Source organism: Scyliorhinus torazame, chromosome 11 (assembly GCF_047496885.1).
Source record: "Scyliorhinus torazame isolate Kashiwa2021f chromosome 11, sScyTor2.1, whole genome shotgun sequence".
Classification (NCBI taxonomy): domain Eukaryota; kingdom Metazoa; phylum Chordata; class Chondrichthyes; order Carcharhiniformes; family Scyliorhinidae; genus Scyliorhinus; species Scyliorhinus torazame.
Window position 1 is genome coordinate 156,428,495 of NC_092717.1, and position 15,568 is coordinate 156,444,062.

Here is a 15,568-nt window from a genome sequence, read left to right on the forward strand (position 1 = left end):
AACCATGCCACCCTCAGATGGTAATACAAGTGAGAACCAAGGGGAATATAGAACGCTCAGAGCTGCATTAAAAAAATGGGTACTAAATGGGTACTTTACATCGGTCTTTACGAAGGAAAAAGATGGTGTTGAAGTCATAGTGAACGAGTAGGGAGTTGAGTTAGTGGATGAGAGTTAGTGGATGAGTTAATGATTGATGAACAGAAGGCATCAGAAAGGCTGAAAAGGGGGACTTCCGGTGGCATTATGTAAGGGGAGGACATACTCAAGGCGGCTCCCACTAGGGTACTGAACATTTTTCCCTTTTTTCCTAGTTTCAGGGGATATTTTCTTTTCAAAAACACACATAATTAATGGGATAGGGATCTTGTACAGGTGAAATGCCCAGAAAAGTCAGATGGAAAAAGGCAGACAGTAGAAATTCATTGACGGAATCAGAGGCCTCTCAGAGCATGTCGACAGAAAAAATGGAGGATATATTTGGGGCAGCAAGGTAGCATAGTGGTTAGCACAGTTGCTTCACAGTTCCAGGGTCCCAGGTTCTATTCCCAGCTTGGGTCACTCTCTGTGCGGAGTCTGCACGTTCTCCCCGTGACTGCGTGGGTTTCCTCCGGGTGCTCTGGTTTCCTCCCACAGTCCAAAGATGTGCAGGTTGGGTGGATTGGCCATTCTAAATTGCCCTTAAAGGTTAGGTGGGTTTACTGGGTTAAGGGGATAGGGTGGAGGTGTGGGGCTTGGTGGGGTGCTCTTTCTAAGGGCCGGTGTAGACTCGATGGGCTGAATGGTCTCCTTCTGCACTGTAAATTCTATGATAGCCTCTGGGGCTCTGCCACTCCATTAACAACCGAGGCGATTTCAAATACCGTGGCAAACAAATTTGATAAACACTGGCGGGTTGTGTCGGAGGAACTCTGCAAATCGATATAGGAGGCGTTGGCCCCTATCTAAGTGGCTCAGAAGACCAACAAACTGTGAAAGCCCATGGAGCCACGATAAAAGGCATGGAACTGACCCTTTTGAGGCATAGTGATCATATTGCCTCACCGGAAGTGAAGATGTCTCTGGTGGCCGAAGCGAATAAATTGCTGAAGGCCTAGGTAAATTATTTAGAGAATCGAATTGTGAGGCTGCCAGAGATGTTCAGGAAGATGGTATGGTGGGGAACGGTGGATTCACGCCCCACCCTGAATTGGACCAAGCCCACTGTCCTCGTCCTGAGGATAAGAATATAGGAATTAGGCGCAGATGTAGGTAATTCAGGGCTGCATGGTGGCTAGCACTGCTGCCTCACACGCTGAGGACCCGGGTTCAATTCTGGCCCCCGGTCACTGTTCGTGTGGAGTTTGCATATTCTCCCAGTGTTTGCAGGAGTCTCACACCCACAACCCAAAAGATGTGCAGGATAGCTGGATTGGCCATGCTAAATTGCCCCTTAATTGGAATAAAAAGATTGGGTACTTTAAATTTTTTTTTTTTAAAGTATCATGGCTGATCTCTTCCTGGTCTCTAATCCATCTCTCCACCTGTGGTCCATATTCCTTTAACCCGCTTTTTTCTATCATAAATATATCTATCTCCTTCTTGAAACCATTTAATGACTCAAGATTCCACCACGCTATAGGCAGCGAGTTCCACAAATTCATCACACTCTGCAACTAGTTCCTCCTCATCTCAGTTCTACATCTACCGCCTCTCAAGTTATATCTGTGACCTCTTGTTCCCGATTGTCCCACAAGGGGATAATTTGGTCTATGATTACTTTATCAATCCCTTTTAGTATTTTTTAAAATCTAAAGTACGCAATTCTTTTTTTTCTAATTAAGGGGCAATTTAATGTGATCAATCCACCTACCTTGCACATCTTTGGGTTGTGGGGGTGAAATCCACGCAGACACAGGGAGAATGTGCAAACTCCACACGGATAGGGGGCCGGGGTCGAACCCGAGTCCTCGGCGCTGTGAGGCAGCAGTGCTAACTATTGTGCCACCATGCCACCCCTGCCTATCCCATCTCCATGGTGGACGCTGGGAGGGACCTGACTCTAGTGCCAAATAGTGCAGGAGAAGGTCCAAAATCACAATTGCTGTGGAAGTAACCAGCCGCCACCACAAAAGGGAGGAGAGACCTATCCACCACAGAGAAAAAAAATCGAAATGCGAGTATACCTGATGGAGATGTGAGAAAAATGAAAAGCCCCCTCCATCTGTTCCATGAGAAACAGCAAAGCTCTGGCCACTCCTGATGGAGTCAGAAATCCAGACTAGGGTTCAGAACACAATTTAAATACCACCCAAAATAAGTTGATGCGAGTCCAAATCAGGGAGGGAAGTCAGCAGATTATTAATAGGAGCCACAGACAATAACATATCTGCCATTGGGGTCGGCCAAGATCTTAGCGGCAGAAGATTGAACCCCATTATTAATTAATATTGCTGCACCCCGGCCCTGCCATCGAAGACCGAATGAGAGGTTTATTCTACCCACCTCTTCCACAGCCTCGTCTGGTCTCTGACCTTCAATTGAGTCTGTTGCAAAAACACGTCAGAATTTAAACTCCTACGGTGAGCAAATACTCTTAACCTTTTCACTGGGCCATTCCAGGCATTCCATCCCTGACATTCCAGGTGACCAAACAAATTTTTTTTTTTTTTTTAAATTTAGAGTACCCAATTCATTTTTTCCAATTAAGGGGCAATTTAGCGTGTTCAATCCACCTACCTTGCACATCTTTGGGTTGTGGGGGCGAAATCCACGCAAACATGAGGAGAATGTGTGACCAAACAAATTGGGGTTCTCCCACCCTCCCTCAATCCGGAGTCAGCTATTTCCACTGAGGGATTACCCAGCAGATACGTGGAAGGTACAGCAACCAGGCCCAACCAAGATGGATACCAAACCAAATCGGTAGATCAAACAAAGAAAAATCTGGAGGCGTCATCAGCAAACTACCCCCTCCCCACTTGTCCTTGCCCTTGGATACTACAACCAAATACTCATACAGATAGAAGCAAGGCGGACAGAGACAACTAAAATCGACTTCGAGAAACCCTAAACACAACAGGAACTTTAAGTTCATTATCTGAAAAAACTACTATAAATGAGCTGTAGTCAACCCTTCAACACCACTTCCGTTAGCATGGTGGCTCCCAACTAGAGTGAAGAAAAATGGTTACCAACAACAAACTATAAAAACCCCATAAACCATTGAGCTCCAACAAGGATCTATATATTTTCATAACAATCAGATCAGAATCCCACATAAAACTAAATCCCAAACCTAAGCCCAAACTGTAAGAATTCAACCCCAACAAGTACAGGAAAATGCAAAAATAAACATGGAATCCCAACTATTCAACATGTCAACATGCCAAAACGCTCAGTCACACCGCGCCCAACAAATGTTTCTTTACAAAGGAGTCCGCCTCTCCCAGCGCATCAAATAAAAAGTCCTTTCTCTCAAAAGTCATTCTTAGCCACACTGGGTATACCCCAGTGTGAATTGAACTCCACTTTTATACAGGGCAGCCTTGGCTTTGTTGAATGCAGCCCTCTTCTTCGCCAGCTCCGCTCCCACATCTTGGTAAAACCTGATAGCGTGGCCTTCCCATTTGAAGTCACGATGCTCCCTCGCCCATCTCAGAACCCGCTCTTCTTCGTTGAAGCTATGAAACTTCACTATTACTGCATGCGGTGGATCCTTCCAATGTGGGGCATGGTATTAACCAAGAAATAATGAGCGCTTGTGAGAAGGCACAACGGTAATTATGGGTGATTATAACATGCATATTGACTGGATTAATCAAATTGTCACGGGTAGCCTCGCGGGAGATTTCATAGAGTGCATGAGGGATTGTTTCTTAGAGCAATATGTTATGGAGCCAACCAGGGAGCAGGCTATTTTAGATTTAGAATTATGTAACAAAGAAGTGTTGATAAATAGTCTTGTTAAGGGTCCTCTTGGAAGGAGTGATCACAGCATGCTAGAATTTCAAATTCAGATTGAGCGACAGAAGACAGCGTGCTATATTAGAGTTTTCGTATTGGGTAGAGGTCTGAGGAAAGCGTTGTCCCAAGTCGACTGGGCACAAATAATTGAGGGTAGGACAGTTGAGGAACAATGAGTCATAGAGCCATAGATGTTTACAGCATGGAAACAGTCCCCATGGCCCAGCTTGTCCATGCCACCCAGTTTCTGTCACTAAGCTAGTCCCACTTGTCCGCATTTGGCCCATATCCCTCTATACCCACCCTGCCCATGTGACTGTCTAACTGTTTTTTAAAGGACAAAAATGTACTCGCCTCTACCACTGCCTCTGGCAGCCCGTTCCAGATGCTCACCACCCTCTGTGTGAAGAAACTTCCCCTCTGGTCTCTTTTGTATCTCTCTCCTCTCATCTTAAACCTATGCCCTTTAGTTCTAGACTCCTCTACTTTGGGAAACGATGTTGATGACTATCTACCTTATCTATGCGCTTCATTATTTTATAGCGGATGTTAAGAGAGAAATTATTATTTTAAAAATAAATTTAGAATAGCCAATTATTTGTTTTCCAAAGAAGGAGCAATTTAGCGTAGCCAATCCACCGATCAGGCACATCTTTGTGACCCACGCCGACACAGGGAGAATGTGCAAACTCCACACGGAATGTGACCCGGGGCCAGGATCGAATCTGGGTCCTCGAGCCGTGAGGCAGCAGTGCTAACCACTGCACCACCCATTCATGGATAAATTAAATATCTCTCAATTAAAGTATATTCCTGAGAGGAAGGGGAATTGTAAAAGGAAGAAAATCGTTCCATGGCTAAACAAGGAATTCAAGGAGACATAAAGGCAAAAGCTAGGCATATCATACTCCAAAAGCTAGTGGGGGAAATCTAAGGTTCAGCAAAAGGCTACTATAAATAAAATCAAAGGAGCCAAGATGAGCTACGAAAGGAAATCAGCAGAAGACATAAACACTGATTCCAAAAGCTTCTCTAAGGGCAATTCATCTACCCTGCACATCTTTTTGGGGTTGTGGGGACAAAACCCACGCAAACACAGGAAGAATGTGCAAACTCCTCATGGACAGTGACTCAGAGCTGGGAACGAACCTGGGACCTCGGCGCTGTGAGGCAGCTGTGCTAACCACTGTGTCACTGTGCTTCCCTGGCCACGTTAAATTGCCCCTTAATTGAAAAAATATAATTGGGTACTCTAAATTTAAGCAAAGACACTTAAGATCCCTCCGCCCAGACTAATTTTGAATTGATTTCCATTTAGATAATAATTTGCCCTTCCATTTTTTCAGCCAAAATGGATAACCTCACACTTATCTACATTAAATTCCATCTGCCAAATTTTGGCCCAAACCCCTCGCCTATCTAGATCCGTCTGTAAAATATTTATCTCCTCTTCACTGCCTGCTTTCCCACCTATTTTAGTATAATCCGCAAATTTTGCTATGTTACACTCTGTCCCTGTTTGCAGATCATTTATATAAATTGTAACCAGTTGAGGTCCGAGGACTGACCCCTGCGGCACCCTGCTGGTTACAGTTCGCCAGCCAGAGAAGGGTCCATTTGTCACGCCCCTCTGCTTTCTGTCAGTCAGCCAATCCTCAATCCAACCCAGTACTCTACCTACAGTCCCCTACAATCAGTCTTTTTTTAAAATTTAGAGTACCCAATTATTTTATTTCCAATTAAGAGGCAATTTAGCATGGCCAATTCACCTACCCTACATATCTTTTTGGGTTGTGGGGGTGAGACTCACACAGGCACAGGGAGATTTTGCAAACTCCATATGGACAGTGACCTAGGACCGGGATCGAACCCGGGTCCAAGCGGCGGGAACGGCCCGGTCGAGCTTCGCGGGCCGGAGAATCGCCAGAGACACCGAAAATGGCGATTCACCGGCACCCCCGCTATTCTGAGGCCCGGATGGGCCGAGCGACCAGGCCAAAACTGCGGGTTCCCCCCGGCGCCGTCCACACCTGGTCGCTGCAGTCGTGGGCGGTGCGTGAACGCTGGGGGAGCGGCCTGTGGGGGGGCGAGGGGGGATCCTGCACCGGGCTTCACCTGGAATGTGGGGTAGCCCGTGATCGGTGCCCACCGATCGTCGGGCCGTCCTCTCTGAAGGAGGACCTCCTTCCTTCCCCGGCCCCGCAAGATCCGTCCCCCATCTTCTTGCAGGGCGGACCTAGAGAGGACGGCAACCACGCATGAGCGGGTTGGCGTCGGCCAACCCGCGCATGCGCGGATGACGACCGTTATGCGGCGCCGGCCGCGTCATCTACGCGCTGCCGCTTTTACGCGGGCGACAAGGCCTGGCGCGTGTAGATGACGCGGCCCCGATACTGCCCATTGTCAGGGCCTGAATCGGTCGGGACCGGGCCGTTCTGCGCCGTCGTGAACCTCGGCGGCGTTCACGACGGCGCGGCCACTTCGGCGTGGGAGTGGAGAATCCCGCCCCCTGTGTATTAATATATGTAGCTTCCAGTTCATACAAACATGCGACACTGCGAGCCTGACTCACAATCTTAAATTGGTTATCAGTGTAATTCTTAGCACTGAGGATTATTTGGCAAATGTTGTCCAATCGCAGAATTACATCTAATGTTCGACACTATGGGCGGGATTCTCCACTCCCACGCCGAAGTGGCCGCGCCGTCGTGAACGGCGTCGAGGTTCACGTTGGCGCGGAACGGCCCCGGTCCCGACCGATTCAGGCCCTGACAATGGGCCAGGATCGGGGCCACGTCATCTACCCGCGCCAGGCCTTGTCGCCCGCGTAAAAGCGGCGCTGCATAGATGACGCATCCGGCGCCGCATAACGGACGTCATCCGCGCATGCGCGGGTTGGTCAGCGTCAACCCGCGCATGCGTGGTTGCCGTCCTCGCTAAGTCCGCCCCACAAGAAGATGAGGGACGGATCTTGTGGGGCCGCGGAAGGAAGGAGGTCCTCCTCCAGAGAGGACGGCCCGACGATCGGTGGGCACCGATCGCGGGCCACCCCACATTCCAGGTGAAGCCCGGTGCAGGATCCCCCCTCGCCCTCCCACAGCGTCCACGCACTGCCCACGACTGCAGCGGCCAGGTGTGGACGGCGCCAGGGGGGAACCCGCCGTTTTGGCCTGGCCGCTCGGCCCATCCGGGCCTCAGAATAGCGGGGGTGCCGGAGAATAGCCATTTGGGTGTCTCCGGCGATTCTCTGGCCTGCGGCCCGCGAAACTCGACCGGGCCGTTCCCGCCGCTTGGGAGAATCGCGGGAGGGCGTCGGAGCGGCGTCCCCGGAAATTTTGGCAGCCCAGGCAATTCTCCCAACCGGCGTGGGAGTGGAGAATCGCGCCCCATGGGCGGGATTCTCCACTCCCACGCCGAAGTGGCCGTGCCATCGTGAACGCCGTCGAGGTTCACGACGGCGCGGAACGGCCCCGTTCCCGACCGATTCAGGCCCTGACAATGGGCCAGGATCGGGGCCGCGTCATCTACACGCGCCAGGCCTTGTTGCCCACGTAAAAGCGGCGCCGCATAGATGACTCGGCCGGCGCCGCATAACGGGTGTCATCCGTGCATGCCGTCCTCTCTAAATCCGCCCCGCAAGAAGATGGGGGGCGGATCTTGCGGGGCCGTGGAAGGAAGGAGTTCCTCCTTCAGAGAGGACGGCCCGACGATCGGTGGGCACCGATCGCGGACCACCCCACATTCCAGGTGAAGCCCGGTGCAGGATCCCCCCTCGCCCCCCCCCCACAGGCAGCTCCCCCCCAGCGTTCACGCACCGCCCACGACTGCAGCCGTTTTGGCCTGGCCGCTCGGCCCATCCGGGCCTGAGAATAGCGGGGGTGCCGGAGAATCGCCATTTTGGGTGTCTCCGGCGATTCTCCGGCCTGTGAAGCTCGACTGGGCCGTTCCCGCCGCTTGGGAGAATCGCGGGAGGGCGGTTGGACCGGCGTCCCCGGAAATTTTGGCGGCCCAGGCGATTCACCCAACTGGCGTGGGAGTGGAGAATCGCGCCCTATGTTATTAGTTTTGCAAGCACGGGCTGGTTAGGTACAGTTTGTACCTTGCCAATTGTGAATACTACTAGGTATGTAGGCCTTATGTCCTAAACACGTGCAGATCATATCAAACAGCATATCATTCCTGCTGTTGGCCTGTTTGAGCCAAGCAGAATAAGTCATTTCCTCAGGGAAATGCCTTGACCAATCAGAGTCAAGCTGTCTCGTTTAAATTTCAAACAATGTTTGGCAGTTAAATGTCAGCCACTATCAATTGATGCATTCTCCTTGGCAATGCCTCTATCAGAGTTCATTTTCCAATCAATCGGCACTCTCTTATATGGTATAAATTTGTTCATTTCCCTTACATTATCTCCTGATGAGTGAAAGTCGAAAAACTTTTGGCAAAAACTGTATTTTTTTAGCAGAACGTGAACAATTGTGGTTCAATAAAGAAAGTCAGCAAGGATTTGTTAAAGGAAAGTCTTGTTTAACTAACTTGAGTTTTTTGATGAGGCAACAGAGTTGCTTAATGAGGGTGACATGTCTGGGTGGATTTCCTATGGGTGCTCTGGTTTTCTCCCACAAGTCCTAAAATAAGTGCTTGTTAGGTGAATTGGACATTCTCAATTCTCCCTCAGTGTACCCGAACAGGCACCGTAGTGTGGCGACATGGGGATTTTCATAGTAACTTCATTGCAATGTTTATGTAAGTCTACTTGTGACACTAATAAAGATTATTATTATAGTTAATGTGATGTACATGGAGTTCCAAAGAGTGCCACGTGGTAGGCTTGCTAGCAAAGTTGAAGCCTACGGCATAAGAGGGACAGTGATGGCATGAATAGGGTACAAAGTTGGCTCAGTGACAGGAATCAGCAAGCAGTGATGAATATCGGTTTCTCCACGTAAGGAAGGTATACAGTGTGGTTCCTCAGGGTTGGTACTAGGGCCATATATTGCTTAAATATTAATAATTTTGATGTGGGTGTGCTGTTTATGACAAATCAGAGCCCCCTTATATTTTTTGCAAAAAATGAGTGATGCTGGCCAATGAAAGATACCTTGCCAAAGAAAGCAAACTAGTTGTTTTGCAGTATATAAAATATGGTTATCACTGCAGGTAGATTAATAAGTATATGGAAGTTGCTCAACAAAATTTCCGCCAATAATATAGTAAATAAACCTTTCATTGTCCTTCTATATACCACCTGGTTTTTAATTTTGGGCAACACGGTGGTGCTGGGCAGCAAGGTAGCACAAGTGGATAGCACTGTGGCTTCACAGCGCCAGGGTCCCAGGTTCAATTCCCCGCTGTGTCACTGTCTGTGCGGAGTTTGCACGTTCTCCCCATGTCTGCGTGGGTTTCCTCCGGGTGCTCTGGTTTCCCCCCACAGTCCAAAGACGTGCCGGTTAGGTGGATTGGCCATGATAAATTGCCCTTAGTGACCAAAAAGGTTAGGAAGGGTTATTGGGTTACGGGGATAGGGTGGAAGTGAGGGCTTAAGTGGGTTGGTGCAGGATCAATGGGCCGAATGGCCTACTTCTGCACTGTATGTTCTATGTTTTAATAGGGAAGTGCAAGGAATATTTAGAAGTGCAATCATTTGGAAGCATCAAATGCTAGAGAACAGGAACGAGCTTTTCAGCCCATCATGAAATTGTTACTTGAATCTTCCCTTCTTTGTCACTTCAATAGTAATTAAGTATATTGAAGCAGAATCAACATTCAAGTCCAAATCATTGATGTATATACCACAAAAAGCAAGGGACCCAGTATCGAGCCCTGCTCAACCACGTGGAAACAGCTTTCCAGTCACAAAAAACAATCATTGACCATTACTATTGCCCTTTGCTATACATTTCTGAGCCAATTTTGGATGAAGCTTGCCACTTTGTCTTGGATCCCGCTGCCTTGGGAAAGCGGGCAGCGTAATTAAAGTCCCCTTCACCCGGGTTATTTTCTCTTCCAACATCTTCCATCGGGCAGAAGTAAATACAGAGACATAGACATCAGGTGCAGGATACGGAATGTAGTGCTACAACAGTAGAGAAGATCTGTAGAGAGATCAGTTCAGTCCGTATGAGGGTCATTCAGGAGTCTGGTAACAGCGGGCAAGAAGCCGTTTGAGTCTGTTGCTGCATATTCTCAGACTGAGAACACGCAGCAACAGACTCAAACGGCTTCTTCCCCGCTGTTACCAGACTCCTGAATGACCCTCTTACGGACTGAACTGATCTCTCTACGGATCTTCTCCACTGTTGTAGCACTACATTCCGCATCCTTCACCTGATGTCTATGTCCCTGTATTTACTTTATGTATTTATCCGATGTCCTATGTTATTTCAAGTATGGAATGATCGGCCTGGACTGTACACATAACAATACCTTTCACTGTACCTCTCGGTACACGTGACAAAAAATCTAAATCTAAAGATCCCAAAAGCTTTGCTAAAATTTAAATAGACTACTATAAATGAGCTACCCTCATTCGACCCTCCCTGCTGCCTCTTCAGACAAAGATCGTCATGCTAGTCAGATACCACCGTCCCTAACAAATACGTCTTTGATCAATCTGTGTCTTTCTAACTAAGATTAATCCTGTCCTTGGCATTTGTACTGACAAGTTTCTCAACAGAGTTAAGGCTGACTGACCTATAATTATCCAGTTATTTGGTTGACCTGTTTCTTCCTATTCAAACAATTGTTCAACTTTACTTGTGTGGATGCTTCCTGCCTGCCATTTTGGGGTCCTGGGACTCTAAATAGCACCTGAAAGATGGGCACTCCGCAGCATAATTTAACCCCCAATGTGTTTAGTGCCATTGATTGATTTTCATACATCAATCTCAAAAATGTAATTCATATAACACCAATATTCATGGGGCTGGTAGTGAATTTCCTTGGGATTTTCCTTCTGTAACTTTGTTGGACGTTTGGCAATAAAGTGAGAGAAGCACTCAGAATATTCACCTCCATAGATAAACATGAGGTAATGTTAGGTAAATTTTATAAGCTAGCTGTAAAATTAGTTTCTTTCAAATAGAGACCAGAGTCTATTATTTCTTGTAGATTTTCTATCAAAGTCGATATACTTACTTTCCTCAGGGAGATCATTATCTCGTTCTTCTTTTTCCATTTGTTGACACCAGGCATCCATTCGCTCCTTTTCAGCTTGAAGCAACTTCATAAACCATCGTCCATCCCTTTCACACACTAACCTCTGGACTGCTTCGACTTTGATCTCTGATATAGAGTCGATCCAGGGTTCAGGCGGTGGCAGAAAAGAAGGATCAAAATCTGAATCAAAGTCATTCTCCTGTGCACAAGCCTGCAAATGGTTTCCCTCTGTTCCAAGAATGCTAATTGTGGATGTACATGCATCTTTGGAGAACTGTCTTAACAATAGACCTGAAGCCACTTCCTGGGGTCCCAATGAGCCTTCTGAATTTTCCTGAATATCCAGATCCGCCTGTACTGCTGCTGTCACACTGTTTGACCGTGTAAATCTTCGAAAGCTTCAAAAGAATAGAAATAAAGCTATAACAAGAATGGTTTGATAAAGAGGTGATTTTTGTAGTGCTTCAAAACATTATAGGCGAAAAATACTATAGTTGATAACGTATCATAGGTGAACTCAGAGGCTCAGTGTACTGCCAGGTTTGAGCTACACAAAATAGGAACATCCCAGGTTACCTGATTCTCAGCTGCAAACAGTATAAAGGCGATTGACCCCAGTGCCGTCACGCTACTGAGGGGCAACAAAGTGAAACAATCAGACTTCCTCTTCTTGACTGTCAGCCAGTGATAGCGTGTGGATTCTGGCAGGAGACAGGATCGGGTTCTTATGATTCGTCCCTGGCGTGCCAATATTATCTTGGGACTGGGGAAGTGAGGTTAGCTACCCTTTTCCACCATGTTGGATTTGTTTCTTAGGAGGAAGAGATACAAGTTAGCCTTCTCTGTACCAGTCCCACATATTCTCCTCAGTACAGGGTGGGGTGTGAAACACCCTTTATTTCCACATGACCAGGAATCTTTCTTGTGAAGGAAATGTGGGCGGTGAAGAATTGAGCCACATTTTAAAAAACCGTCCTGAAAGTTACAAAGCCAATGCGCTGAGTGGACACGAGAAACCCATAAACCATCTTCTTGCTTGCTCAAAAAAAAAATTCAAATCCAAATTGAATCCAATTCATGGTCTTCACAAGAGGGACGTACAAGATCCAAGCTGACAAGAAAAGGCATTGCACCTCATCTGACACTTGATCTTAGCCAAAAGGCCGAGAGCTACACTTGTTTGAAGAGTGAAAATGTCAATGCTGTGGAACTGTGAACATTAGGAGCAATGGAAGAACTTGCAGATGTGTGTGTTGCCGATTGGTTCTGAAGCAGAAGACATTAATGATTAGTGGCGGAGATTTTGTGGGGGCTTGTTGCGTCAATAAAAAATTTGCAGAATTTCTCATGTTGGACGGGGGGTAGCAAGAGGAGTGAGCCTCTGAAATTGCTCAGTTGAAGGGAGGAGCCAGAAGTTTTCAGATATTGCTCAGCTGAGTGTAGGCTGAATGTGGTGGTATGGAGCTCACAGCTTGATGTGGGTGTCGGTGACAGGGCCACCATTTGCTGTCCATCCTAATTGCCCTTTAACCAAATGATTTGCTAGGCCATTTGAGAGGGCAGTTAAGAGTTTAAAAAAAAATAAATTTAGTATACCCAACTTTTTTTTCCCCCAATTAAGGGGAAATTTAGTCTGGCTAATTCACCTACGCTGCACATCTTTTTGGGTCATGGGGAATGAGACCCACGCAGACACGGGGAGAATGTGCAAACTCCACACGGACAGTGACCCAGGGCCGGGATCGAACCCGGGTCCTCAGCGCAGTGAGGCAGCAGTGCTAACCACTGCGCCACCGTGCTGGAGGGCAGTTAAGAATTAACGGTATTGCTGTGAATCTGGAGTCACATTTAGGCCAGACCAGGTAAGGATGCAGATTTCCTTCCCTAAAGGACATTAGTTAACCAGATGTGTTTTGAAAGCAATCAATGATGGTTTCATGGTCACCATTACTGGGACTAACTTTATAACCCAGATTTATTAACTGAGGTAACGAGCTGTCATGTTGGAATTTGAAACCACGTCCCCCAAAAGCATTTGCGTGGACCTCAGGATTACCGGTCCAGTGGCATCATCTCCTCCAGATTCCTGGGCTTTTAACAGATAACACTCAACTAATGTTACGTGACAGATTTAAGCTAAATCGGTAATTTACAGTATCACCTGTGCATGTGACTGGTACTGATGGTAAACAGTGACACTTTTAAACTCATTGACGAATCATGACTTTGGAATTTTCAATGAATGTTGAGATGCAATGTTCCAACCTGTATGTATATTTCATATATAATATAAAAACTTGACAAAGCTTTATTTAAAAACAATTAAAATTCTAAATTCAAATCACACAGACAAAGCAAGTCACTTAAATTGAAAAATACACATATATACACAGAAATGCTCCGATAAAACTATAGTCATTAGAATCTATTAAAGTTGGCTTCTTTGAAAGTAGTAATACACGCTGAAATTAAGCACCATATGGCTAAAATTACATTGGAATGGTTTTAAAGAGCATTATTACAGTGGCCACGAATAACCATCTGGAAGAGGGATAATTCAGAACGTGTTTTAGAAATAAAATTACCAAAATCAAAAGGCACAAAAGAATAAATTTAATGGAAATTTTGATGAAATCCTTTAATGCTCAACATGTACAATTTTCAGGCTATTTGGGCCTATGGCTGATAGTCTGCTCATCGTGAGGTACACAAAATAACAATTCCAATAAATTCCCTCTTTGCACAGTTTAAAGCTATGGCAATATAAACAACTATTAGTCTTTGCATACCTACTTCACAGATGGTAGATTATGTACACAAACATAGGCTGGGAGGAGGGTGTGATGGTGGAGGCAGGAAGTTAAGTAATGGATGGAACAGAAGAACACAGCTCAGAAGGAAAAAGGAACATGATACAGCACCTGCATTAGAAACTTTCTTATTTTCCTTTGAGGTTATGTCTTATATGAATTTAAGTTATTTGGATCAAAATTTCTAGCCACCATTAAAATTACATCAAAGAGATTTTTAAAACCATGTATGATAAATATGTAAATATCAATCCAGAGTAACTACAATTGTGGCTGTTTTATTTGCAACAATGAATGTCACAATGCATTTGTAGCCAACATGGATTCCCTCATTCATAATTTAAAAAATATTTAATTTACCTACTTAGAATGTTTCATATACACACACAATAAAGAAAATGAAAAACATACATTCATGTTGCAACTTACTATGTGTCTTAGAAATGATCCAAAGCACTTTTCAGACTGTTATAATCTGCACGTGACCCACGGGGACAGACCAATTAGCCTCCCTGTGAGTTTCGTTGAATAAGAGCGTCCCTGTTGAGGGGCAGGGGCCCCAACAGCAGAGTAAATGGACTCTAGCATAAAAGCCGGCCCAGACGAGAGCCGAGCATGTGTCGTCCCAGCTGGGACTCGAAGTGTACTGTGTATATAGTTTACTTTGTAACAAAACAGTTTTCTTTATGTCTCTAATTTAAACTCCTTTATGGTCACTAAATTGGCGACGCGGGTAAAAGTGGGGCCACAGTCGGCACTGCTAATTGTTGGAGGAAAGGTCATCTCCTACTGCACCGCCAGAATAAGGTGTGCACTGATTTCTAAATGCTGCTCTTTGGGATATCTGATGCTAGCGTGGAGGATTGGATTCAATATGCAGAGTATATGCAATACTTTTTCAGGGCTATTAAGTGGTGAGTGGCAGACAGTAATATTCTTGACTGCCTATGGAGCTCCCACCTTCAGCTTGATAAAAAGCCTCATGTGCCCCGCAGCCCCAAACTCCAAGACCTTTGAAGAGCTGATAGCAATAGTGGCAATCTATTATGACCCCAAGCCACCGGTCATCGTGCAGCGTTATCGATTTAACACAGCTTAGGGGACCTCAGGGCAGTCTGTTACAGAGTTCTTTTTTAAAGAAAATATTTCTATTCAAATGTTAAGTATTAATTCCATAATAATTCACGAGCCCCAGAAATGAGTGCAGTTCGGTTGTGTTCTCTGGTGTGGGGGCCAGTTGGATCACTCATGTCTTCTCTTCCACCAGGTTTAGTCCATCGCAGTCTACCACGGTACCCTAAGTAAACAACCTCCCTGGCGAGGAAAATACGCTGCTCTCTTTTGAGACAAACACCCGATTTTGAAAAGCGACGGAGTACCTTGTTGCTCAAGTGTTCTCGCTCCATCGTACCCGTGTCCAATACCCCGACCAAATAAACCCCCACAGGTGGGTTAGGCCCCTCAAGATGCTTTCCATGACCCGCTGAGAAATGGCACAGGCCAAGGATACACCGAAGGGCAATCTGGTGTACTCATAAAGGCCCCTATGCCTATTTATTGTCATGTATCACCTGGACTCAGGGTTTAACACGAGCTGTAGATAGGCATGACTCATGTCAAGCTTTGTAAATGAATTACCTCCAGCCAGTTTCGCCTAA

At 46.3% G+C, this 15,568-nt stretch overlaps 1 protein-coding gene across 2 annotated transcripts in view; it reads right to left on the reverse strand.

The window, feature by feature from the left end:
* dlgap1a (discs, large (Drosophila) homolog-associated protein 1a) overlaps window positions 1-15,568 on the reverse strand; it is a 1,321,170-nt gene that overhangs the window by 52,150 nt on the left and 1,253,452 nt on the right. For both annotated transcript variants that reach the window (XM_072467915.1, XM_072467917.1), the window contains one exon: window positions 11,080-11,498. In XM_072467915.1, the coding sequence (XP_072324016.1) occupies window positions 11,080-11,498 (419 nt within the window). The remainder of the gene's footprint in view (window positions 1-11,079; window positions 11,499-15,568) is intronic.